Source organism: Filicampus tigris, chromosome 17, assembly GCF_054856515.1.
Source record: "Filicampus tigris isolate MCC_2025a chromosome 17, RoL_Ftig_1.0, whole genome shotgun sequence".
Classification (NCBI taxonomy): domain Eukaryota; kingdom Metazoa; phylum Chordata; class Actinopteri; order Syngnathiformes; family Syngnathidae; genus Filicampus; species Filicampus tigris.
Window position 1 is genome coordinate 14,604,764 of NC_141233.1, and position 27,791 is coordinate 14,632,554.

The 27,791-nt window shown below is 42.8% G+C and overlaps 2 protein-coding genes across 6 annotated transcripts in view; one reads left to right on the top strand and one right to left on the bottom strand.

The window, feature by feature from the left end:
- Window positions 1–147: 147 nt before the first annotated feature.
- Window positions 148–27,791, bottom strand: part of specc1 (sperm antigen with calponin homology and coiled-coil domains 1) — a 44,225-nt gene continuing 16,581 nt past the window's right edge. For 3 of the 4 annotated variants that reach the window (XM_086057034.1, XM_086057035.1, XM_086057037.1), the window contains 12 exons: window positions 21,304–22,772; window positions 20,955–21,162; window positions 20,732–20,805; window positions 20,392–20,567; window positions 16,463–16,620; window positions 16,219–16,319; window positions 15,987–16,062; window positions 15,487–15,631; window positions 14,024–14,117; window positions 6,387–6,503; window positions 4,996–5,055; window positions 148–1,528 (listed from right to left, as the gene is read on the bottom strand). In XM_086057034.1, coding sequence (XP_085913160.1) covers window positions 1,439–1,528; window positions 4,996–5,055; window positions 6,387–6,503; window positions 14,024–14,117; window positions 15,487–15,631; window positions 15,987–16,062; window positions 16,219–16,319; window positions 16,463–16,620; window positions 20,392–20,567; window positions 20,732–20,805; window positions 20,955–21,162; window positions 21,304–22,772 — 2,768 coding nt within the window. In that variant the 3' untranslated portion in view covers window positions 148–1,438. The remainder of the gene's footprint in view (window positions 1,529–4,995; window positions 5,056–6,386; window positions 6,504–14,023; window positions 14,118–15,486; window positions 15,632–15,986; window positions 16,063–16,218; window positions 16,320–16,462; window positions 16,621–20,391; window positions 20,568–20,731; window positions 20,806–20,954; window positions 21,163–21,303; window positions 22,773–27,791) is intronic. The other variant, XM_086057036.1, reaches the window with a different exon arrangement.
- Window positions 2,709–27,791, top strand: part of timm22 (translocase of inner mitochondrial membrane 22 homolog (yeast)) — a 43,764-nt gene continuing 18,681 nt past the window's right edge. The window contains exons 1-2 of one of the 2 annotated variants that reach the window (XM_086057094.1): window positions 2,709–2,842; window positions 3,951–4,049. The gene's annotated coding sequence lies outside the window, so the exon portion shown is untranslated. Of the gene's footprint in view, window positions 2,843–3,950; window positions 4,050–27,791 lie in introns of those variants that run through there. The other variant, XM_086057095.1, reaches the window with a different exon arrangement.

Consider the following 27,791-nt stretch of genomic DNA (forward strand, 5'->3'; position numbering starts at 1 on the left):
ATAAAAGCCCAAAAATTGTGTGCCTGCTTGACAGTCAATAAAATATCTCTTTTCTATGACAATCAGCTGAACTGGGAGCCAATTTATGCCCTCCTCACCCTGAGGACAGGCTGCTTTAAATGAGTGTTGATAATAAAAAAAAAAAAAAAAAATGGACATTCCTTTATTAATGCAACAGCTCTTAAAATAGAAAACTGCACTTTTGTGTCACGACGCACGTAAATAAATAACGTTTCACTTCCAAAGTGACAATATGTGCTGAGAATAATAGGAAAATATTTAAATTGTCATCTCCAACATTTACCATGGTGGAATTACACATATTTCAAACACATGCTAAATCCATCCACAGCGCCGTTGCCGTTCATGGCTCACAATAGCTCTGGTATAACAAAGCTGAATGCTTTTTGACGGGAAAATAATTCTACTAACTATTCCGCAATAGTTGTCAAGTTGTTGGAAAGCACAAGCAGTCAATCTCCACTGCTCCACGTTGTTTACACCCGGCACGAGCGGATTGGTACTTTTAAAAGCAACATCTCACACACATTTGTCATGAGTCATGTACACTTTGAACACGCGTCATTTGGCACAACATTTGAAAGTCAGGGAACACTTTGAATAACTTTTAGAAGGTACAAAAAAGGAACAAGTTATGCGGCACTCACAAAACGATGGGAATGTTTGTCTTTTTGCGAGAAACTTGGATGAATCAGAGATGCGCCGTAAGCTTTGTGACCTTGTCCTAGTTGGTGTCTTTCAGTCTCTCAGTAGTTTGAGTTCATGTTCAGTGACATGTTGTCATGTCAAAATGTTTAGTTTTCTCCAATAACCTGTTGTGACTGCTTTGTATGTTTGCGTATAAAGACTTTCACTTTACCATGTCTGCTTCTGTGACCAAATTCTGCTCCTCGCGTCACACGTCGCAGGTGAACTTAATTTGAACATTTCCCCATGAATGTCCTGTTACATTTCCAGGTTCAACCGGAAATTGCAATCAAAACAGTCCACTTGGTCACGTTGTTCACATGTTGATTTCGTTAGACCAAAACAACACAACTAACAACTGATCAACAGTACCTCACCACTGTAAGGCTTCAATCAGGAAGTGAGCCGATAGCATCAAACACCTCGGCTCAAATTAAGTGCACCTGCAAAGGCTATAATGTATTTTCGGATTCACCTGAAAGTTTCACCCGAACAGCCTTAACTTTTTGTCTACACCGGGAAAAAAAAGTCTTTGCTTACACACCATGTCTTCAACTTTGCCACTTTTAGCTTGTAAGAGTAGAAATGTGCTAGTAGAGTGGTTAACATTGTGATTGAATGTGTTGCTGTAGAAAACAGCTCCTCCGGAAAAAAATGGGCTCAAGTGTCCAGCACCAAGCAGGAGACGAGGCGAGTCTTGTCGGGAAGGTGCATGTAGTGCAGACGCCGGTCAGGTCTCAAAGTATTTGTAGATCTGAGAGACGTACTGCATGACGCTCTGCCAGTCGGGCCGATCAGTCTTCATCAGCTCCTGAATGTTCTGCTCAGAGCAAGCACAGTTTGGTCAAAATCTTATTTAGAAATTGTCAATAGAGAGAATAAAAGTTTTATGACGGCGACTGTTTGAGCCTGCAACAAGAAAAATGGATTCTAAATCCAATTGGAGCCTCCTGTGTTCAGTTTTAAAGGTTTCACTGCATTAAGTTGGACAAGAAAATGATGAACATTTCCAATCTTGCAGCCAGGTGCACGCAAAAAATTGTTTAGTGTGGTCAGGATGGAACATTCTTTCACATCACACAGTCCTCATGGCGGTCTTTCTGTCTCTTGCAGATACAGTACGCAACAAATGAGCTGTTTGACTTATTTTTGTACTGTATTTAAATCACTTTCATTTGTCGTATGGCCCGCCCTGAGACAAAAATTGACATTGTCCCCAAACATCTACAAAAAACAGACACACACCATAAATTGTAGATGGATTATCACAAAGTACTTGTTCCCCACTGGCGGCAAGATGATACACAATCGTTACTGTAAACGCAGCATGCGTACTTCCTGTAAACCTGCCGTTAAAAGTCACAGAACAGCCAGCCAACATGAGTGCACAAATTTACATTTCTGGCATTTCACGCTTGCAACGCAGTGGGCTGCTTTTCTGCTGTCAAAACAGATGAGAGGGGACCCCACTCGCACAGTCCTGATAAGGCAGATTGGGATGGTTTGAAGGAATTCAGACTAAACTGTTTGGTGAAAGAATTCAAGGTTCTTGTGGAAGATACCAGTAGGATGATGACATAGCAGCAAGAGGTCCAGTTAAAATCTAATAGCATGAACTCATTTCTGCATTATTTTCTTTCGAATTATAACTGAATAGGGACACACAACAATTGGGTAAAAAAACAACCCAATTATGGGTCAAAAGGGGACAAACTTCTACTTTGACCTTTTGTTGTTGTTGTTTGTGCAAAACAATCCAATTTTGGTTTGTTTTGTGCAAAAAAAAATGTTGGGTAAAATTCACCCAAGCAGCAGTCACTGGCGGAGCCAGAGGGCAGCCGGGGTAGCACTGGACCCCCCCCCCCCCTGAAATCTGATTGGACCCCCCCCAGGTGCCACCCCAGATGATTGACATATCGCGGCACCGACTGCTAAGTCCCTCCTGTACAGTAGTTGGCGCTATGCACCACAAACCGTTGCAATCTACGTTCATTGAGAGAAGAAGAATCGCCACTAAAACAGAGGAAGATTCGAATCTGATTTGAGTCGGTTATTTGGCGACAGAAGAATCAACAAAGTAACGAAAAAGGAGACGAAGTATACCTTTCATGGACAGTGAAATCCTCGTCGCAAAGTAGGTTTTACGCTGGTGTCGATGAGTCACTGTTTTAAATAACCTTTGTAGATATGTTTTGTTGTTGCTACAAGCAGAAAGCAAACGTTAACGTTATATCTCATGGCGTCTAGCTTCCAACAGCCGCTCAATATTAACATCCACATTTAATTCATTTGGCTTTCATTTGGCTGTTTCATGCTCTGTTGCCTTAAGTGAAACGTAACGTGAACGCGGTAGTTAGCCTGCTGTCAACTATCTTAAAAGTCTGAATATTCAACTTTCATCTACGGTGGTTTATTTGCACTGACGTTTTTAGGCTTGAAGTAGGGATTTAATAACATTGTTTATAAGTGATGCTAGTAGTAAGGTTAATTAACAAGACAGGCTTATTTTTTCATAGGGTCAGTTGAGAATGAAAAGGCAGGGGGAGAAGATTTATGACCCCTTTTTAAAGAGAACCAAGTCAGGAAAAGATGAGGCAGGCAGACAGCCAGAATTCAGGTCTGCGAGCAGCTCCCATCCTGGGACGAGTCAGGAGGAGAGAGAATCTGATACACACAGCCCATCACCAGGTCAGAGCATAGGAACAGTCACATGCTCACTTCAGTCGTCATTTCAAGTCCTACGCTTCCTACCCTGGTACGGAACTTGATTTTCTATATTTCCAGGTCTATAGTAGTATGGAAAATGGAAACCATTGTTTGGAAATATATTTATCTTAATAGTCATCTGGGTTATTTCAAGATGTTTGGATTAATTATTTTGCATACACCACCTATCTACAATCTCATGGAAATAATTTTGCGAGATACTAAATACAATATTCAATACATACAAATACAGAATAATTATAAGCAAATGATTTGCATGATGAATTGCATAATCTATTCACATGATATACATCTTATTACTCAAATGTCACAAAAAGATTTCTGCCTTTTAATACTGAGTAGTCTGGGAATTAGGGAGGGTCTGGAATTTTATTTAAAAAAATGTAAGGAACCCTTATTTTTTATTTTTATTTTTTGGATATTTGTGTTGGTTACTGATGTGTGTTGTTTTTTTTAATGGTGGTTGTATGTTTATTTTGCTTCCACTAATATTTTTTTATTTTTATACAATGTAGTTCCATTGAGGGGGGACACAGGCGACAAAGGTGGCAGCTCCCTTCCCGGGACTAGTCTGGAGAGAGAATGCACAATACAGCACAGCCCATCATCACCAGGTCAGTGGATCATCACCAGGTCCCAAACTATCCGTGACCTAAGTCTTAGACGTATGTACATTTCAACATTTGACACCTCGATTGCAATTGATAAGTCGAGAAACAAATTTATTGTTGTCTGTGGACCCCCTGAAATAGCCTTGGCCACCCCCTGGCGACCCCAAGGATAAAAGTCTAGCTCCGCCACTGGCAGCAGTTGGTCCCTTTAACCCATAATAGTTGGGTTATTTTTTACCCAACTGTTTTTAGGGTGTACATACTAAAAAATGCTTGGTTGTTTTCCTAACCCAATTGCTGTGGCTCTGGAGCAAATTGGGTTACTTTTTCCAAAGGTTGGGTTAATTATTTTAACCCATTAGATTGGTTTGAAAATGTGCACTTGGGCAGGCTGAAGAGCTGAAGCAAGTCACCATTTTGTGTCGTGTACTGAAATTTCATGTAACATTCTTGGAAAATGTCCAGTTGGGTAAAATATTTGCCAAACATATCACTGGTGTTGGGCCAAAACCTCTCCTATGTCACAATTTGATCAAATTATTGGTCAGACCACATGTGTGTGTTATTTAAAAAAAAAAATTTTAACCAATCTAAAGCGTTGGAAATGGCTTGCGACGATGTAATGTTAACGGTTAAACAAGATTCTAACAAATTTTGGAGGTAGAAGGATTCCTCCCAAAAGCTGGCGATACGTGAGTGATTTGCTGTCCGGGTAAGTTGTTCATCTTCATCTTCAAAAATGTTGGTAATAAAAATTATTGGTATTATTTTTAACAACAGCTCTGCTGATAAGTTTTAAGAGTGTAATAAGGCCATCTAGCAAAACAGAAATTGCCATTTCAAAACACAATCCGAAGACAACTCACCCATAAAGCATCTGACAAATGCCTGTTCTTAAGTGTAATCTATAAAATAAAAACCCTTCTGTGTTCCTGCCATCGCTACTCACCAGGGAAGGTTTGATGCCAATGCTCTCGGCAGCCTGAAAAGCCAGAGTCAGATTCCGTATCTGAAGGAAAAATAAATCACACTGTCACATTTACACAACGCACATTGTACTGTAGCAATAACACATCAAACAGTAGACAGTAATATCACATAAAAGTGTAAAAATACACGCACAGAAGATACACGGATTACATTTTTTGAAAATGCTTTGGTATATGTTAGGACTCCGATTGGAGCTAAACTGGAAATTCATTCCTAGAATCCAATTCCAATTAAGTTGGAAGTTGGAATTGGGCTTTGTACAATATCACGGGGCGTCCTCTAATTTCCGTCTGATACAGTATAAAAATATGATTCCAATTCTTATCCAGTCTTCTTTTCAATAACAGAATATATTTAAAAAAAAAGACATAACTTCCTTCAATCTGCGGAAAGAGATATCATTTTTGGCCCACCTTGTAATCTCAAGTACTGTTACAGACACAACATTTGAAAGTTGTTCTGCACTCTGTCCGCTCGGCTTGCCCCCCCCCGATTATCCGATAAACGGAGGCAAGCGAGCGCCTGAACTCATCATGTTGGCCTTCAAACTGGCCGCTCCATTTTGGATGATAAAGTACTCCACTATTAATGATATTATTAAATCAGTTCTGATGTCGCCTGTCTGGAAAAGAGCATGTTTCCCCGTTTCCTGCCTAAAACCTGTGGCCATCGATTACAATCTCGGGCAAAAACATTTGATGATAAAGGGCGAGAGGGCCAGTAATGGGATTAGCGGAAGGACAGATTGCACTGGAAAGAGCTGCTTGGCTGTTTGGGCCCCGAGGGTGAAGTCACTCAGCAAGAGTTATTAAAGTCAACTCCCGTCTATTGAATTATTCAGCACGGTGGCAGCGCCGTGTCTCTGTCGTCAGCTTAATGTAACGCGCATGACTCATTCGTCACTTAGGATGAAGAAGTGCAGGTGTTTGACTTATGTTTGAATGCAGCAGCCACAGGACTGCCACCGCTGCTCCCACCATGTGACTATCACCGCACAAGTACTGCATTCAAAAGTCTTTGAATTTCTCCAAACTATAAAAAGTACTGTAGCTAACTTTATAAAGTAAGTATGTTGCGTGGCTAAACAAGGGGCGAAGAGATTGTAGATACCCTCGGGGCTTATTTTAATGGCCTAACGTTGGTCCCATGAAACGATTCGCTTGTCAAAACTTCAAATCGGAAAGAGTAGCCTCTGTGACATTAAAACTATGCATAAACGCGGATTTCTTCACTTATGAAAGCGGGAGCTCGTGAGCCACTGATGACTGGATTAAACGCGTGGATGAGTGGATAAAGACCAAGTCGTGGTCGAGCGTGTGTCTGTGCGCTCCTGTTCCTGTAGTTTTGTACCTTATCTTGACTGATGAGTTCCTGGTAGGGGATGTGGGCGGGCAAATATGTGTGCAAGAGGGCACAAAAAGCCAAACCATCACTCCAACTGCTGCTGAAGTTGGTCACATCAATATTCTGTCCCAAAAAAAAAAAAAAAAAAAAAAAGCAAAAAGACGGAGGTCACCAACAAAGAAACAAAACAAAAACAATGACAAGATCACAACAATCTGAAAGCCTGAAGGAGAGGCCATTAAATCAGCTGGAATGAATGCCCTTCGCTTGTGATGTGGATTGTCGCCATATAAATACAATTGACTAGGCTATATTCGCATGTGCCGTTAAGGGGGCGTGGCCTAGCGAGTGCGACCAGGAGCTGCAGTGACGCGATTGTTAGCATCCGCTCCATGCTCCTTGCACGTGTTTTGTTTTTTTTTATTTTGTATTTGTGTGTATGATCATTTGTCCTGTTCAATAAACAGCTGAAAGCGCACCGCTTACGTTTTCCGCTTCCCTCCATTTTTGAGGCTTGCTTGTCAGGCAAATTTGGGCTCACAGCACAAAGCAACCCCCCCCCCCCCCAAAAAAAAAAAAAAAAAACTCACAGCAATGGCTCATAACTCAAAAGGAATTTTTAATTTTTTTTATATAACATAGAATATAAGATAGACCTAGCGAGTAACGCGGAAAGTTAGCCCGATTTCCTGACCGCTGTGCAAGAGGAATTACTGAAGCGATGTTAATCAGCAGCAAGTAGCAGAGAGGTGAGTGTGTGCATCTGTGAAGCTCAGCCACATTACACAAACCGTCGGGGAGTTTCGTATCTGCCTTCGAGTCAGAGTTGCAGCGCTACCACAAGTGACAGATTAGACGTTTGTTTATTGACGCTTCAAGCGGCTGGTCATCAGTCTGTGCCCCCGAGACCAGAGTCCAGCTGATTTTCATTCCAAATATCTAATCAAAGGATTGATCTGACTGCAGGCCAATGCAATTAGCTACCTGATTGGACACAAAAAACTACACAGCTCCTGAGGTCCGGGGGAAACCAATACCAAAAAAAAAAAAAAAAATCAGCTTTCACACACAACCGTGAATAATGCCTGGGCTCCTAATGAGACATGTTCACCGGAATGTCTCTCCATGTCGTTTATACATCCGGCCCTCAGTTTGTGCAGTGACCTTTCAAGTAAAATGGAAGGCAGAGAGGAAGGATGATGCTTCTCTTCTCTCTCACCGTGGCCAAATCTAAAATTCTACATTTGTCCTCGCGGGGCTAAAAAAAAATGAGTCAAGTAGTTTGAAATGTGTGGGTTGTTTACTACGTGCAGGACATACTCTTTTGTACTTTGAATATGTATTTTTCCAAGTAAACACTTTTGTACTTTTTATGTTAACTTAGCTATTTTGACTTTGAATTCGAGTAACATCGGACCATGATAATGTGTGTACTTTGTCCACCAAAACCGTCAGTGACCAAAGCTTCCCGAACAAGTAAGAATTGATTTTTAATACCGAGTTAGCCTCAGATTGCTGGAAGATTCCGTCCTAATTAACAAATGATAGCGGGCATTTTGTCTTCCGTCGACTGAAAATGACATCACAACAACTGCTCACAAGGACCAATCGCGGCTCATGTTCAGAAAACAGTGATTGGTCATTGTGAGCAGCTGTGATGTCATTTTCAGTCGACAGAAGACAAAATGGCCGCCCCCAGAGACGGCTAAGAACGAGTGCATTAACACTTATTCCACAAACGCAATATTTATCAGAATGCCGTGTTTTAACTAGTGGGCCTGCTGGGAATATATTCTTGAAAAAAAAAAAAATGGTTGGGTTGACTTCCACTTTAGAGACGAACAACAAGCAAAGATCAAAGCGCGCAAACAGCCTGCGTACATTATACAACAATGCTTCGTCTTCATCATTTCGTCATTCCACCCATTGTCCTGTTCATATTGGAAATCGGTTGATGGTAGTTGAGAGGCTGCAAGTGAGCGTGGTTTGCTGTCACTTTCAACCATCCATCAGTCACAGCGTCTATGTTAAGTTTGACGGTCAGCCCTGTCAACCCTCATTCGCCAACTATCCTTTCTTGCTGCATTACTAGCAGCCCTGTGTTTGTTTTGAGTGCGTAACATACAGAGCGCACATGCGCAGTGATGAAAGGCGAGTCAGAATGCAGACACTCTGAGACAACGATAGATAATGACAAATAAACAGACGAGGGAAGCTGGGGAGGGCGGCGCGTGCATGCGTGTGTTTGTGTGAGTGTGTGCGAATCTGAAAGTGGGTCTGAAATGATGGCCTGGGGTGGGCGGGGGATAATAGAGGCCAGAGGTGGTTGTGGCGATTCGGGAGAGAGGCATGCATGCTAAAACAGCAGTAGACAAGAGCAGCTCGCTGTGAGCCGGCTCAGAAAAGCAAACAGGGCATCAAGCGACAGGAAGCGTCGAGCTTGGCAAAAAAAAAAAAAAAAAAAAAAAAGGCAGCGCCATGGATTTTTTTTTTTTTTTTCCAGGCTCAGGAGAGAGAAGAAGGGCAGGACTGGACCACCAATGAAGGAAGAGCAGAACAAGTTGCTTAGAGATCTTTGGTCACTAGAAAAGCAAATATGATTAACAATTAACAGGCAACTAACTTCTAAAGTCCTGCCAGTGGGCGAGCTTAAAGCCGAAGTCATCCCAAACATATGTTTTTTAAGAATATGTTCTATGCAGGCTTACTATTTGAAACCAGGCAATATGATTACAACAAAATCGACCCGTTTTTAGCCATCTCCGGGGGCGGCCATTTTGTGACTGAAAATTACATCAGAGTTGCTCAGGGCTCAGGAAATAGCCAATCAAGGCTCACCTGTTTTGTGAAGCTGAGCCGTGATTGGTCGTTACCTCTGTCATTTTCAGTGACATTTTCAGTAACCCTTAACTTATATTCCACAAACATTTGATGACTTCTGTCGACGGGAAATGACATCGCAGTTGCTCGGGGCTTAGATAACGACCAATCACGGCTCATTTGTTTTCTGAAGATGAGCTATGACGTCTGTCTGTGATTTTCAGTCGACAGAAGTGACAAAATGGCCGCCCCCGGAGATGGCAAAAAAACGGGTGGATTTTGTTGTAATCATATAACCTTTTTTCAACTAGTGGGCCTGATTTGAACAAAAAGAAAAAAAATGCAAGCATAGAACGTATAGTAAGTACTGTACGTGTCTGCCTTCAAGAGGCGGTGCCTTGTGGGGTGTCGTATGACGTCACCATGACCCCCTTCTTAGGTGTGCTCATTGCTTTTAACTGTTCTCCAGGCATTCAATAAACCAATACTTTAATACCGTTACGATACTGAGCTATTGAAGTCAGATGCAAAAGTGTAAAAAAAAAAAAAAAAAAAAAAAAAAAAAGAGGAAGAGAGAAAAAGCCACACTGTAACAGAGAATGACGAGGATGTCGCGGGTGCGGTTTTTAAAAATGCCACCAGACTAAAGGGATGAAAGCAGGAGACAGCCTGAGAAGCTTGCGTGAGTGATGAGCTCAGTATATTTGCTGTCAGACAATCACTTTACCTCGCCACCACGAGCGCAGCAGCGACCAGGACAAAAAGAAAGAATGACAAAAGGAGGACACCCGAAATGGAAAATCACTGTAAGAAAACATGAACAAGAAATGAAAGCCAGGTGAAGGTCACAAAGTTGGACCCCCGCGTAGCCCTTTAACATACAACACAACCGATTGTGCCGAGTTTGGCTTGTATTGCGACATTGGACTCGCGCATTTTTCACAACGCGTTCAGACAGCGAAGAGAGCTCCTCAAAGCGTCAGTTTGGCAAAACCGCGGCCATTTTGTGGGGGAGCTACCTTTTTGTATTGGCCATGAATCTGCTCATCGGGAAACATTTCAAATGACTCCATTTTCCTTGAATTACACAGCACGGCATTTCCTGCTATTGTTATAATGGAGTTATTCGACAGAAGCTTGGAGTGCTCTCAGCGCTGAGTCAGCACTTCAGCGGCTGTCCGCAATAGCAATACAAGTATGTTCCTGTTGAACCCAGACAACTGCTGGTTTAACAGTGACGCTGCAAACATGTTACGAGCTTATTTATAGTTTCACACCAGTGAAGCAGATCACCATCCTTTTACGCTATCCATGTATCCCTGGAGCGGCAATAGCTCAACTGTAAGGACTTGGGCTTTCAAATGAAAAATGGCACCTGGTTTGTAGACAGATAGGAGGTGACCTTGTGAAAGACCTCTGACCTCCCCTCTCCGACTGTTTGTGTGTCCCTTTAACTCTGTCTGTGTGTGATCTGTTTCCTCTTGAGGCGTTATAATCATTTTAATAAATGAAATGAGCAGAATTTACACTGCTGATTAAACATTGTTTTCTCATTCAGGGTCTGACCTCCATTCCTTCCACTCCTGGGGGGTCTTTTCCTGTCTTTCTACGGGTTTGAGTGTCTGCGTGTGAGAGCCAGAAAGCGTTTCCCAGGCAGCCTTTGCGCATTGTTCGCATCTTAAACAAATAGGGCCTTTATTTTTGTTTGGCTTGTACGGTTAATGAGAAAATGTTTTGTAAGCATCTGCAGGCTAAAATGGGACATCAAAGTGCCGGATAAATATACAGGAGACAAATGCGTATTCCAGGAAGCACGCCGCTCAATTCGGTTTGACACGGCAACCGACTCAGGTGCTGTTGTCTGTGGTCAGAGGAACAACACTCACTATAGATGTTCCATTTTATATATATATATATATATATATATATATATATATATATATATATATATATATATATATATATATATATATATATATATATATATATATATATATATATTATTCTTAAAGATACTGATATTGAAAAACGTTTCATAGTTTTTGTCACATAAAATTTATACAAATCCAATAATTATATATATATATATATATGTATATATATATATATATATATATATATATATATATATATATTAATTCTTACAATTACAAATATAAGGCATTTAAAAATAATGAATTGATCACCAAAATGTTGCTCTAATGCAGCGTTTCCAACCCTTTTTTGAGCAGACAAAAATGTCAGAAAAAGTGGAAATGCAAGTTAGCGATGTCCCTTCTGCCATCTAGTGGAAAACCATTCAATTGTTCTGCTTGCCAATACACGTCATATTGCGAGTATTGAGTCAACTTCAGAGCCAAGGTGCTAACGACCTCTTTTCAACTCCCAATTTCCTGCGAGTGGCCCCTCAGCGTTGTGGTCCCCCAGAGTTAGGGCAGAGTCAATCGGAGGCAGCTTAAGGTCCTCATTCACTCATCGGTGTGTGGCCACGCACGCGCACGCACGCACAAACCTCTCCCACTTGCGAAACACACACGCATAAATTCACCTGAGGCTCAGCCCGATGCATGATTTAAAGCACGTAGGCTATTGTCTTTCCTTTCATCTTTTTTTTTTTTTTTTTTTTTTGTCACTCTCAAACACAAGCAGTAAATAAGCATGTGTGTTTGCACAGCCCCGTGTAAGATGAGAGGACACAATCAGTTCACAAGCTCCGCTGTGCTCTCTGTTCCTCTTGTGATGATGACAGCCCCGCCCCGCCCCCACCCACTTATCTTTCCTGCTCCATTATTGATTCTGGTATGTGTGACATCAAGCTTTGTATGCAGATATAATCACACAGATTTGCTTTGTACCTCAGTTGAAATGTGTTCATAGTGTGGACACAAACTGTTGCATAAACGCGATACTTGACACAAGTAAATAGAGCGCACAGACGCACGGAATATCGCAGATTCTGCCCCCCGCCCCTGACAACAATTTTGCTCCCTTTCAATCCCAGTTGGATTTCCCTAATCCTGGATGGACGAGGTAAACATGCGGCAAATTCAGAGGAAACAGGAATTAATCCGATACACAATGAGTTAGAAAGTCTTCGGTGAATAGGATCGTTACAATTGCTGTGAATGTTCTTCCATAGGTAACTGCCTGATTATCAGGGACAGAATCCAATTACAGGTTGAGCACATGGCGGATGTGGACCAAATCCATAAACGCAAGGAGCACTGTCCGAATCAACAACAAGTCGCCCTGGAGGGAAGAGATTACAGTGAGACTGAAACAGAGAATGTCAAATCATCTTCAGGAGGAAGTCAAGCCAAACATATTTTATTCAAGAATATGCTCTATTCAAGCACCCTAGTTGAAAAAAGGCATTCTGATAAATATTGCGTTTGTTTAATAAACAGTTAATCCACTCCTTTTTAGCCATCTCTGGGGGTGGCCATTTTGCCGCTTCTGTCGACTGAAAATGACATCACAACTACTGACCCGAGTAGTTGTGATGTCATTTTCAGTCGACAAAAGTAACAAAATGGCCGCCCCCAGAAATGGCTAAAAACAGGGGGATTTTGCTGCTTAACTCACATTCCACAAAGGCAATATTCATCAGAATGCCGTGTTTCACCTAGTGGGCCTGCTGAAAGACGAGGAATGCGGTGAGGCCACGCTTTGCGAGGACATCACAACAGCTGTGACTTCACTAAGTCGTTTTAATCCTGTTTAAACTTGTTTTCTAAGCTTGAATTTGTGTACACTGGTGACATGGAGCTGCGCTTATGTTTTGTTTTCAGCGCTGCCTTCCGAGACAGCTGGTTTAAACTGATTTACTTTATTCGGCTCCATCTAAAAATCAAATTAAATTCCACGTACGAGCTGTCTCCTGTTTCATGTAGTACACCACACACATTTGCGTGAATCTCTATCTAATGGTCCAGCATCTTATCGGGCATGCTATTAGAGTCGCTGGTCAACCTTATTAGGCTACGTGTTGTCATCACAGAGCATTCTGTGTTTTATCAACACAAAGGTTAGGTTCACACCGCAGGTCTTAATGCTCAATTTTTTATTTTATTTTTTTAATCCAATTTTTTTTTTTTTTGTGTAAGCGTTCATATTACATTATGAATGCGACCTCGGTCTTGTCCGCTGTATGAACACATGCGTCGTCAAAGCGGCCCGCATGCGCAGAAGAAGAGATGACGTCACACCCGACGTGTTTGCGGAAGTAAATTCTGGTCCAGCGATTAAGGTAGCAGGTAGAAATAAATACAGTATTTGGGGGGAATTATGAGGCGAGGCTTTAACATCTCATTTCATGGAGACATCACTAACGATGACGTCACGCCTTGACCGTGCGTAAAAAATGAATCTATCTGAGCCGTGGCTGAATTACTACGATCGCCATAAATGTCCACTTTATGCTTCCATGTTTCAAGGTGGATTAAATTAAAGTAAATTATAAAGTCAATAGTGTTACTCAAAACAACTTTATAGATTCGATCCCCTGCTGCCAGCAGTTTCCTGCGGCGTGAACCTAGCCATAGTTATCGGCTACGCCATGTCATGATTGCATCATAGGTCTGACTCGCTCGGGGGTGGGCAAACCTTAATGCTCACGGGTCGTCACACATTGACGTTTGAAAATGCCGGGTCGGCAGATTTATGTTTACATGTGTGGAACAAGTTAACACGATAAACAATTTCAATCCACTGGCGAAGAACTGCGACCCAAGTTAATTAACAGCAACGCAGTGAAACGCACGTCGTGAAAGCGACCGGGCTCAACTCGGACGTGAGAAAGATCTTTGGCCTGTGATCCCTACCGGATAGTCTTGTGTTTTCTTCTGGCACCACTTCAGTAGAGCGTTCCTCTTAGATCCCCCATACTCCCGCGCGAGTGCAGCCAAAGGGTCCATACTTTCCACACCATCATGAGGGGAAACACAAAGTACACAGTGAGAGAGAGACAGATGGTGCGATAGGAGGAGATAAGTCTACTTGAGTCAAATGTAAAAGTGCAAATATCGGATCATAGCCCTGACCATATACTCCCCCGGTATGAATGGGCTCCATGCTGCGGCAGAATCCGAAAAAAAAAAAAGAATAAACACGATGAAACGATCAAACACACGCTCACAGTACATGAAGTGTGCTTTTCGATGACACGGATATTGTTCCCGAGGTCATCTCGGCGGTGTTTGTGTTGTATCCGGAGCCATGGGAAAAGCGCGAAGCCCCGGTCATTGCTCTCAATATGGTAAACGCGTCACGCCGCTCGGCTGTTAAATTCACGAGTTCTCTCTTTGAGGCGTCGCTTAGCAATGCAAATTTCATCAGCAACGAATAATATGAGTTGCGTAACCATCCGAGTACCATACCAAAAACAGTAATAAGCCGCTGTTTGGAAGGTCGCAACAAGGGACTACATTAACAACACTTCACTGACAATTATCGTCCAAGTGAAAAGCACTGGGGGTGTGTTTTAATATTGCTGTTAATGAATGGATGGGGAATATGGGACGTGACACCGGTCAGACGGGTTAGCAATGTCAACAGTATGATTGCGGAACTGAGGGTGTGTCTAGATTGAGGGATGCCAAAGTAGAAGTCGTCGACTGGCCTCACTCATGACAACATGGGGGCTTTCAAAAGCCAAATACTGCACAATGTCTATATGAATACACAAAACCAACAGCGGCCGGCTACCTTAAATGTTATCAGTTGCAGTTGTGTGTGACTAGCAAAAACAGAGCGACAGCTCCAAGAGTTTATTAGTGGACTGTTTGAGTTGTGCTCAGCTTGGGAAACGGGACACCTGCCACCCTCACATGATTTGTTTGTGGTCCCTCTCCAGTAAAGGTACATCCAATCCATTTTGAAAAGTGCACATACAATAATGGTTGAGGAAGTCAACATTTACTGTACTTCATTTTTTCCCACAGTTTGTGTTGACATTATGAAGGCCACGTAGGGGTGTAAGAATTAAGCGAAAAACGATTAAAAATCGATTCAAACTGATTAATCGAAAAATCTCAGCACTCACAAGCCCTATACAGCAACACCTAACAAAAGACAACATACCTAGGCCATTAGAATATACTAATTTAGAGTGCTAAAAAAAGGATGTCTTTCATTTTTTTTCCATTCCAGATGCATAGCACATTTTGAATGTCTAGATCAAATTGTGTGCTTGCACCAAAAATCATTGTGTATTGCGTTTGTGGATTTGACCACTTACACAACGCGCGTTAGCTGACAAGAATATCTGCCAACAGCCCTGACCCACCTGAACATGCTGTTGGCCTGGTTGCAGCTAAAAGACGATGTGCGGCTTCTCAGGGAAGCGGGACTTTTGAATATAGACTCCAGGGATGGACTTTTCCTCATCAGCATGTTCGGTTTTGTGTCTTTTCCACAGCTTGAAATTGTATCTGGGGAATCAGAGCGATCAGTCAGACACTCGTGATGACGTACAGTATTTTGGAAAGAACACATTTGATGGATATGTTCATTAGAGGGTCCCCTGACTACTGCAAAGTCAATCAGTGACAATATAGAGAGTTTGCATGTCCCATAAAGCTCTGCAAGGTCGGAAATTGTTTCTACTTGACAAAGTGTGACAGCAAAATACACCTGTGCTTTTTGTCTGTACACGGTCTGCCCTTTTTGTTGCCAAGATACTGGCCTCCACCTATGATTTGTGTTCAGTTGGACTTTTGTGGAATATGGCTGTCCAATAATAACAATAACAACACTTTACTGATTAGGATCATCTGTGTTACATACTGTGCGGACGAACAAAGTCTCCATGGCTGATTCTTTTTTCCAGCAACTTTGACAAGGGCTTTATGTACGACTGCCTCTGAAAGGAATAAAACAGAGCATATCAAATAATGAGTGAGGAAGCAACAATAACAAAGCATCACGGTCGTATTCAAGTAAGCTGAAAGTCAGCACTGCAAAAGGGCCAAAGAATAGATAAATACTATTGAAAAGAGCCAAGTTGTCCTGCACTAACTTGGATTGGCGAGACTGCGGCGGCCGGTGCTGTGCGCATTGGGATTCCACTTAGGGGGCTTCTGGGTGAGCTGTGGATTTGAACTGTGAGGCCCGGTCCGTCTGAGAGACATAAGAGCAGCATCATACACTGAAAGAATTGATGAATTTATCAATAATAAAAAGCAACGCTCTGTTCTCCACAAAGGATGCGCTGCTGTCGCGGTATTGCACGGCGGTGCGTGTTTGCGTGTGGAGTCGCTCACTCTGTGCACCCGTATCAGATGACTTAATGAGGGACTTGACAGTAGCTCCTGGCTCCGCGTGGGCATTACCATTGGCGTCAGTAGGCGGGCTCGGGCTCACGCCGCGCCACTTACGGCTGCCGTCACAAGTGGACTGTTTCACATCATCACCTTGAGACCTGACGGAGACAGTGGACACAATTGGACAGTGAGTAGCTCGTGTTGTCCAAATGGCTGCTTGCTCCAGCTGTATTTTGGAAGTTACAAATTGGTTGACAGGTGAAAAAGAGTTCACGCCAAATTTCCATGGCCGTAACGTTGGACTCATAACATCGGCTGACAGAGACACAAAAGCACATAATAGAATTTATTTGTGAATTGTTACGAATGACAAACAATATTTTTGTACAAGCAAGTATGCAGTCTTTGTGGTCTGTTACATGTAGCACAGTCAAGTTGGTCTTACTGATATGCGTCACAAATAAACCAAAATGATCATACTTTTTTTTTTGCTTAAAGACAGTAGAAATAACTGAGGTTTGTTTGTTCCTGCATTATTATTTTTTTTTTAACTTACAAATGTAATCAATTTTTGGGCAACAGGCCATCTTGGATGTAAGTACAGTACACAGAGCAAATACGAGTCGATGCGCAGAGATGTCGCCGGTTCACCAAATGGTGTTACATAGTGCCATCTATTGGCAAAATATGGCATTGCATTCTTTTGGACACTAGAGACGAAACGCATTGGGCCTCATTCACCAACCCAGCACATTTGTCACACGCTTAAGTCCAAATTGTGCACACAAAATGCATAAATAAATATTCTCCAAAATACAGACATTATCCATATTATGATTGAGCCAAAGTAAATGTGTACTGCATTTAACTGTAGGATTTAACACACCATTCTATCATCGTCATTAGAAAGGCTTTTTAAATGTAAGAACCCTTCATTGATCCTACTTGGACCTTTTAAGAACATTTCTAAAAACTTTCTTAGGTTGGTGAATCAGGCCCATTGTTTTTCTTCCATCCATCCATTTACTACACCTCATAGTCGCCACCTGAGTTACAAAAAAAGAAAAATAATAACAATGTTGTTGTGTGTGTGTGTGTGTTTTTTTTTTTTTAATCCAACATGTGCAGTCCTCAGTCCAACAGCTAATTTGTCTTGGCAATACAATATGTAATAATGTATAGTTTTCCTGGTAAAATAGTTGAGAACCACAAACAGTGTGTGATACAGGTGCTTATACTTTCAGTAAATTAAAATCGGAAACACTTTATGTAACAAATACAACAACTCATCTTAAAAAGGCACACTTAACTTTGTAAGAAAGTATTAAGACAAATACTGTAACAAATTCCACACAATAAACAAACATGCGACATTCAATCAAAAAACAAAATACAAAACCTAAAAAAACATGTACATTTCAAAGACATGGATAAATTGTAAACTGCAATATTTATGCAGCAAAACAGAGCATTCACAGTTTGCACTGATGCTTGTTGGTTACCATGTTTCCTTTCTAAGTATTAACTTAAGTGCATTAAAATTGCCTGATCTCCACAAGGTGCTGAAATGAACATCACTAGTGTCCTTCGACTGCTGTCTTGTTATCAAATGTTGCTGCAGGGACAATTCTGAAAACAGAAAGACAGGGATCAACACATTTTTAGATTCTTGGCATGAAATTGCTACATCTACAGTCAAACTGCAGACCTTAAAGTAGGGAAATCAACCCAAACATATTTTTGTTCAAGAATATGTTCCCAGAAGGCCCACTAGTTGAAACACGGCATTCTGATTAATATTGCGTTTGTGGAATATGAGTTAAGCAGCAAAATCCACCCATTTTTAGCCATTTATGGGGGCGTCCATATTGTCACCTCTGTCAACTGAATATGACATCAGAGCTGCTCAGGGCTCAGGTAACGATCAATCACGACTTGGCTTCAGAAAACAGGACAGCCGTGATTGGCCGTTACCTGAGCCCTGAGCAGTTGTGATGTCATTTTCAGTCGACAGAAGTGAGGAAATGGCCGCCCCCATAAATGGCTAAAAACGGGTGGGCTAACTCTTATTCCACAAACGCAATATTAATCAGAATGCATTGTTTCAACTAGTGGGCTTGCATAGAACACATTCTTGAAAAATATGTTTGGGTTGACTTCCACTTTAAGAGTTCTGATGTCCATTTTCTAAATCAGATGGTAACCAAAAGTCTACCCCATGCATAAATTATTAGGTCATTAATGAAGTCTGAAATGTACAATGATAAAGATGCTTTACAAGTGAGTCAACTGACGCATTGCATCTTTATCCGGTCATGCTGAGCACCCCTAGCCGCTGATGGGGAAAAAACCCCCCAAAAACTCTAGGGCTTATTCTAACAAAGAACAGCAGGTGGCACAAGACATAATTCTTTTGAATAGAATGAGGACAAGCGTTGCCAAAAAAAAAAAGGAAAAAAAAGCTAGTCCTGCGGATGCCTCTAGCCAGTGTAGTGAAGAACAGGAGTCAAAGAAGCTGAAGGTGAGAAACACCTAGACAACAATAAGGGAGTTGAGATGAGAGCAGCAGCAGCACACAGACCAGGAGAGGCAGACGAACAGGGCAGCGAACTCACCTGGACTTTACATAGTGAGTCTTGTCAAAAGACATCTTTGTGAGGCATCAAAGGGTGTTGCTGGAGGTGGGGAGCGGACGCAGCGTAACAGCTAATCTTGGGCATAGCTGGCTGATTTAGCCGCGGTCTACAACTAGTGGTGTAGTATATTGATAAGGACGACACGAAATGTCATGTTAAGACAACTGTGAGGTGACGCTGAACATTCGTGCAGACACGGATGAAGGCGCGGCTTCATGGTTGTTGACACAATGACAGGACGCACAGATTAACAGAGCACCACAGCAGCAAGGCTCAGAATAGATTGCCAAAAGAAATTGTCGAAAGAGGTACAACGGTGAGGCGAGTGTTAAAGAGGTAGTCAACGCAGACGTGTTTTTTTTCAAGAATATGTTCTATGCAGGCAAAATCTAGCCATCTCGGGGGGGCGGCCATTTTGGTACTTGCCGTTGACTGAAAATGACATCGCAGTTGCTCAGCTTCAGAAAACAGCTGATTGGTCGTTGCGAGCGGTTGTGATGTCATTTCCCGAAGACAAAATGGCCGCCCACTGAGATGGCTAAAAACAGGTGGATTAACTCGTATTCCACAAACGCAATATTTATCAGAATGCCTTGTTTCAATCATTGTGCCTGCACAGAATATATTCTTGAAAAAAAACAAGTTTGTTGACCTCCACTTTAAAGCCTTGGTTCAATCACAGTTCCAGTATGTTACGAAAATAAAAGCCAATGAGTACTTCTAACAAGCACACTTCCTGCCTGGCACCAGAATAAAGACACTACCAATACATCCTGAATGGATTCCTTCCAAATTAAATGTTAATTGCTAATTGTTGGGTGCTGCGTCAGTGCATAAATATGCAGTGTATGCCACCGCAGCTGCATTCTCATCTTGTACAGATAAAAAAAAAGAAAAAAAGAAAGGATTCCATGCATAGTGGTTGTGGATAGCGAGGTGGGAGTGTCTTTGCCTGGCATTGGTCAGTGCAAAGGAGGAAAGCAGCTTAAAAGAAGTACAAAAAGTAGCGTCGGATAAATCCCAGGAACTCAACTGAAATGTTTGAATCGTGTGCGATCGGACGATTTGAGCTGAATAACGTTTACGCCAACACGTGCTTGATGGGGCGCAGTCATAGCAGGCGGGATGTTTGCAAACATTTTTTCCACTTAGGAATAGAGGGCTGGGAATGCATTCGTACTTGTATTTATCTTTAAAATACGCCATTCGATAGGAATTTGGCACTGCTGTGCCGTTAAACAAGCATCCCAATGCTCCTGACCCGTAGAGGCCTGTGAGATGCGACTATTGTACCTGACACCTTGCAGGGCTTCCAGGTCTAAAGAAAGCTTGGCACTGCGATCCTGCTCCTCCTGCAGCTGCCTTCTGAGTGTACGCAGCTCCTGTTGAGCCTCCACCTTGATGTCATTGGCAACCACCACTGCTGTCTGGAGATCGGCCTGGAACCGACGCCACTCATCTTTTTCTTCCTATAAGAAAATGAAAAGACATGTCAGCCATTTAAAAAAAAAAAAAAAAAAAAAAAGCGATGTGAATCCAAAATACTCCTTACAAAAGTGCAATGAAAACGCAATCTGCTATGTTACATAATTAGAGAGTAGAAAGGGGCTAATATATCCCCAAACACTCGTACCTTCATCTGTCGGCCAAAAACTTTCAGTTGTCGATCCGCTTCAAATTTCTGCTCCTCTAACTTTTTAACGAGATCTGCGAACACAAACCAAAGGTCTTTAGCGACAACTTCTCGAAGTCTGCGAGACTCATAGCATAAAGTGGGCTTGTTAGTCACGATGGCGCATGGGAGAGATTAGTAAAGATGTTGGGAATACATTGTAAAGTAATTTGTAAAAACCTACTCTCCAAGTCGAGGACAGTTTGATTAGTGTGGAGATTGATGGCCCGCTGCTGCTCCACCTGGTCCTCCAGTTCAAAGATGGTCTCCTTCATGTCCTTGACTTGTTTCTCGGTCAGGACGCCCGCCTCCTCCAAGGCACTCAGCCGCTTGGTGAGCTCCTCCTCCCTCATCTCCGCTCTCTCCTGGACCCGCTGGCCTTTGGCCTCCACCTGTGCGTGCATTTCTGAGTTAAGGATCTGAACTGTCATACAGACAGGGCAAACACACGCCAAGGCCTCAAACTGTGAACACATGCGAATAAACCGGCTCACGAGTACACAATTGTTCAATTCTCTGCGATACCCACATACCTTGGACATGCTAGCTTGCGCGTGCTCAGTCTCATCGTGGGCCCGCAGCAGGTCCTGCCTCAGCTCCGTCAGCTCCAGCTCCAGCCGGTCCCTCTCGGCGTGGGCGGTCTTGAGTAGGCTCCGCAGCTCGCTACTGTCACTGGCGCTCTGCATGGCCTTCAGCTCAGCCACCTTTTGCCTCTCTATGTCCGCCTGTGCCTTCAGCCGACTGTTTTCCACCCGCAGGCAGTCGGCGGCAGCCCTCTGCTCTTCCGCCGACTGCGCGGCTTCACCGCCGGCTTCCAGCTCGCGGTTCAGTTGGCCGCGTAGCCTGTCCATCTCTTCTCGCAGGCCGTGCACCTGGCCCTGCGCCTCCTGGTGCTCCTCCTCGAGAGCTCGTAGGCTGCCTGTCAACTGCTGCTGGATGTTCACCAGCTTCTCCCGTTCAAAGCGGGAGCTCTCCACCAGCTCGCCGTACCTTTGCTCGAGCTCGGCAAGTCGGGGACCTTGGCTCCTGAACTCGTCCTCCCTCTGGGCCTGGGCCTGGGCCTGCTCCTGAAGTCGGCTAGCCAGCGCCTCGTTCTTCTGCGAGAGCAGCTCTAAGCGTTCTCTCTGCTGCTGGAGGGAGGTCTGCAGGAGGCGTTTCTCCTCAGCCAGACGCTCGTTCTCAGCCGTCAGCTCTTGCACCACTTGCTGCTGGTCGGCGAGCTCCTGCAGAGTGGCCTGTAGCTCTTCTGCGGTGCTGTGGTGCTTTTCCTCCATCTTGTGTATCTGTTCCGTCAGACTCCGTACAGACACGTCAGGGCCGCCTGCAGCGGCTTCGCTACTGACATTGCTACTAATGGATTCCGAGCGTGGGATCTTCTCAAACTCCGACGAGTCGGGCGAAGGCGAGTCGGATGTTTTAATGAGACCGGCAGCTGGGCTGGAATCTGACGCCAGGCCATTCTGAGGTTTAGGAGGGCTACCGGGCAGTGGTAAAGTCTCAAAAGAGAGAAGCCTTCGCTTTAGCGCTTGGTTTTCCTCTCGGAGGTTTGCTAGCTCTCTCTGAAACTTTGCATTCTTTTCCCTCAGCTCCTGAACCAGTACAAGAACTTCTGTGAGCTTTCCCTCTTGTTCTGCAGACAGATCTTGAGATGATACCGAGACAGGTGACGGCAACGGGGAAGAAGTGGAGGCTTTACTTTTGCAGCGTTGCAACTCGATGCGGAGATTGCTCATCTCCAAGTCTTTAGCCTTGGCTTCTGCCAACAGCTCTTTAACCTGACATTCTAGGAGGCCCCTTTCCTGGCCTTCTGCTTCCCCGCGACACTTTGTTGAACTGCGCGTTTGCTTTGCCAGGGTAGAGAGGCTCGACGTGCTGGCACTGGAAACAATCCTCTTAGTGGAAGAGCTCCTCAACTGGTCCCGCAGGGAAATGCGGTCCCTTGTTATTGAAGATGGGATTTCTCGTAGGGCCGGGATACCAGACTTCTTAGTTGCTTGACAACCTGTGACACACAGCCAAAGTGATTGAGGTCAATAATAATCCAAAGTAGGCAACTCATTCGTAGCTCTCCAGCTAACCACTAACCAAACGAGCATTGGGTTAATATGCGCCAGGTTACAAAATAGATAAAACTGTAAATCATACGGTATGTACATAAATTGCCTAATAAAATCCAGTACATTCAGACCTTAAAGCGAAAGTCAACCACACAATTTTCTTTACATTCTGATTAATATTGCATTCGTGGAATATGAGCTAAGCAGCAAAATTCACCTGCTGTTAGCTATCCCAGGCGGCGGCCATTTTGTCACTTTCAGTCGCATGAAAATGACATCACAGTTGCTCAGGTAACAACCAATCATGGGCTCACCTGTTTTCTGAAGTTGAGCCATGATTGGTCATTATCTGAACAACGGTGATGTCATTTTCAGTCGACAACAAGTGACAAAATGGCCGCCCCCTGAGATGGATAAAAACGGGCGGAATTTATTACTCATTTCCCACAAACACAATATCAATCAGAATGCCGTGGGTAGACTAGTGAAGGCACATAGAACACATTGTTAAAAATAAATAAATACATAATTGGGTTGACTTTCACTTTAACTAAATTTGACACTCCTATTTGTCAAGTGTGATTTATTACAACTTACTGTGTGCCCTATTCAGACATTGTTTGCTGTTTTGACAATAGCGCATCTGCCTGGCGTTGTCCCACTGTTGCTCTCTGTATTCATTCGACAGCAGAGCGTTACTGTGACATTTCAAAATGTGGGTCACGAGCACAAGCCTGTTCCAGACTCCATCTGAATTGCGACAAGTCTTTTATTGTACGTTTTCAGCTCATCAACAAACAGTGACGCAGACAGGGGTGACTTGGCTTAGTGATTTGTCCCAATGCGGACATTTCATTCATGCATTAAACAACGCTCTCGCTGCTCTCATATGCATCAGTCAAACAAAGCCACATTGCATAGCAAAAACACACACACGATACAGAGGAAATGCTGGGCAGTCGAAACCATGAAACACATAAACAACTCGTTTGGATGTAAATGTCCACGTTTTGGGGAGAAAATACTTGAAACCTGCGCGTTTTAAAGGAGCTTGCCATGAAATTGGGCACGGTGCGGAGATGATGATATCTTACCGAATAAAACGGTGGCAGAAGCTGCCAATCCCATTTTGCATTCCCAGCACGTGCAGCTGACTTTGAAAGAATGAACGGTTCTTTCAGTAACACTTTAGAGACATTACGTTGTGAGGATTTAAAGATGAAGTAGGGGGAAAAAAAAATACAACACGTAGCATACGTCACCTAGATTCCAAGCAGATTATTTTTTGCCACTGAGCAGTTCAGTGCTTTGGAGATCTACTGTGGAGTCACATTTTCAGCAGACTGCATCTAAGACAACTTGACTCTGTGATTGACAGAATGAGGACAACATACACTGTCACTCAGCATATGCGCGCAGTTTGAATGTATAGCATGCTAACGTTACAAATGCGCATTTACGGTGCAACGACACATTATCATGCTGACGCATCAGACAGAATTTGAAAACCAGTTGAGAGTTTACGGCCACTTGCCATTTTGTCATGCTTCACAGACAAAGAGGTGCTTGTGCAAAAGAAAGGGCGGAGAGTCTGATGTGTTTAGGATGAATTCTCATATGTGTAAGGAGCAGGACCGTGGGACAGCCTTTTAATTCTCCATCTTTGCATCGCCCACCTCTTTAACCACGATGTCACCACGCGCTTTCGAAGTGACGAAGAAGTCTAGAATGGCGCTGACCAGACAGCAGAATGTTGCCGTCAACGGACAGAAATGCCTCGCAACTGAAATGTACATACTGCGTAACTGTGTAAACCATCTGCTAATCATAGCAAAGGGTGCAGTGCTATATGTGTTTAGTTTAAAAAAAAAAAAAAAAACACTGCCTTCCGCCTGTGCTGTGTAAAAAGTCGATACAGTTGATACACAACTCAAAATGTTTACTTTATGATTTTTAAACCTTTTTTCAAAGCAAAACACCTTCTTCAAATACAAAGCTGATTTAATGTGTGCTATTGGGTTTTTAATTTCATACATGCAGCATAAAATCTTGCTTGTGTTATGAGGACTCCAAACAAAAATTTACATAGTTACTAATTTCAATCATGTAAAATGCAGAGTCTGTTCGCACTATGCGCTTCTTTCACTAAACAAAAAGTTTGGTTCAGCATTTGCAAGTCCTTAATTTAGCGCTAGCTTGCACAAGGGTCAGTTTAGGTCCAAACTATTTACCCACCACAGAGAAACATTAAATCTGAGAAATGGGCAGTTAACTTGTTCAAAGAGGAGCTTCCCTAAATAGATTCCAAGATGACTCATTCTTGCAGAGTAGTCCTTTAGTTTGGACATTGTTAATTGACGCTGCCTCCACTGGTAAAATAAGAGCTTTTAAAAAGTCACGACATCTCCTGCTTTGTCCCATTTAAGGGGACTATGAGTTGAATAGTTCAGAACAGGAATGTGGAATTATTGAGGAGTACAATGTTGACACAGCAACAGAAAAGACACAAATTAATGTGACAATTAAATTATGCAAATGAAGTAGGCTGTCATAAATCAAAGGCCTTCTTTCTTGATCAAACACATCACAGTAATGTACTGCGCAGGCTTTTTAAGAAAAAAAAAATCATTCTTAATGAAGAGAAGCTTTCCAATCACAGTCGAAGCTCGAAAGCTGGACGCGGTCCAATAACGTCCCGTTGACTGCAGCCTGCTAGCCGACATGCCAGCCGAGAAGTGGAGGGCAAAGTGCTTGATGTCTTTAATTTCCAGAAAAGGAGGGTCATGGGTGAAGAGTTAGCATCACTTAATGACTGCAGGCGCTGAAGTGTCAGCCAGTTGGCACCTGATGCGCCTTCGTTAATATCGCCATCACAAGCAAACTCATACGGAAGAATGCATCTGCGCCGTCCGTTTTCTTTTGCCCCAAAGAAAGTATGTCGGGCTTTCCTTTTGTCTGACCGACCAGACCATGAAGTGGGTCAACAGGCACCTATCAGTCAGACACTGAGACCCACAGGCATTTCTGTCGTCCGACTGGAATCAAGAGATTCCAATGAGGCTCGGGAATGAGGCTGCATGACACACTGACTGAGCACAGATTAGTCAGGATGCTTCAGTGCCTCGATATGGCTCAATGTGCAGCTAAAGGGAAAAACAATTATAATTTCTTGAGAAATGCATGACAAAGTCTATTAATAAAAAAAAGGCAGTTTCTATAACAATCTCAGCGGTAAAAAACAAAACAAAAAACTCCCTTTTGAGGACCTGTTACACACTGCAAAACGGATGATAGCACAGTCAGCAGTTGCTCTAGGTAATCAGATGGGTCTTTGACTGAGGGAACTAACATTCTGCTATGAAAAATCATATATTGACGTTTGACCTTGAATTCACAACTGCGCTTGTTTTTGCAGCACAAAAGGAAGGTAGAGCAGGAGACCTGGAACAGCTGGCACGTATTGCTTGGCTCATCAATTTCGTATGTTGTAACTGGATGGCACACTGATGCCAAAAGCATCATTTTTAAACACAAACACATTTACTTGTGGACGGAAGGTTGAAATTTAAAAAAAAAAAAAAAAAAAAAAAAAAGACAGGTTTGTTTACTGTGCCAACTAGATTTAATGGAAAGTACAAATGAGGTAACTTCCTCAGTGTCCGGGCAATCACAAGTTGGTCAAATTTGCTTCCTCTCGAACGTGAGCCTTTTTCCCCAAACCTACTCGAAATCATGCAAAAACGTCCGTCCACTGGAAACATTCACTCTGTTGTGCCAGTCACTCAAATCAAAGCCAATTCTTCACCAAATGGAAAACAAATACTGTTTACTTGTCTTGCCCCACCATGCTTAATATTGTCCTCAGATCTTTGAAATAAATTTGCCAACAGGAGGTTAAGGGAAATGTCAACATGGAAAATATTTTACAACCGGGAAGAGGACAAACGTCAGCGTATATCTGTAGGGAGGACACACCAAATGCAGACTGAGAATAAAACAATGCTTTTCCACAGAACTCAACCAAGTGGACGCTAGATAGAATTGATCACCCTAGCATATTAATCGTGTTAGTTTAATAGCATATAGTATAATTAATAGTGTTATAAAGTTCTGTGCGGGTAATGTCTCATTTTGAATATGCTAGAATTCTTGATGTAACTCCTTTCACCGGCTAATGAATATTCTTTGGACTAAAAATGCTCTCAACCCGAAATGGCTCCAATTTCTTGGTTGCTACTTGGGTCGGCTAGCAATTATTCCAGAAAAATAATTTCTCTCGAGATATGAATCCACAATGGGCAAACAAATTTAAAAGAGGGCGAAAAGCATCATGCTAATACACGTATATACGTGTCGTTGCCTTCAAAAAGTTGAAGTACCCAGTCATATTCATTTCCTTTGTGAAATATGCTTATAAAAATGATCCAACTACACAATTCTAATGTAATTTCAGACATTTAATACACGTTAGTGGCCCTTGGTCATGAAACCATCCGAGAATAGTCAAATAACTGCTGTAGCCTAGCGATGCTAAATCTGGTACGGTAAGAAAAAAAAGCAAAACAATGACATTCCAATGATAACATGATGAAATTCTTTACTGGTAAGAACCCTATCGCCAATTTAGGGAAGAAAACAGCATACCTCGAAATATCACAGCTCCTATTAGGCATCCCAATCACTTGTGTGTGGAGAAACCACAGACGTGTGAAACTTCCATTTTTGACCATGAGAGAGTCAGGACAATCTAGTTGACCTCACTTGACAAATATGTTTCAAGCTTTTCTTTTTCCGCGGCTCACATGGGTACAAGGGACTGAATAGCAGCCCTGAAAATAGGCACACTGTTATTGGACTATAATTCCGTGTCAATTCATCAACAGCTGACAGCATGTGGACCACAGTCTATAGTCTGGGCCGCAGTGTCGGTAATCCAGTGGAGGAACAGAAAGGCTCGGCGTTGC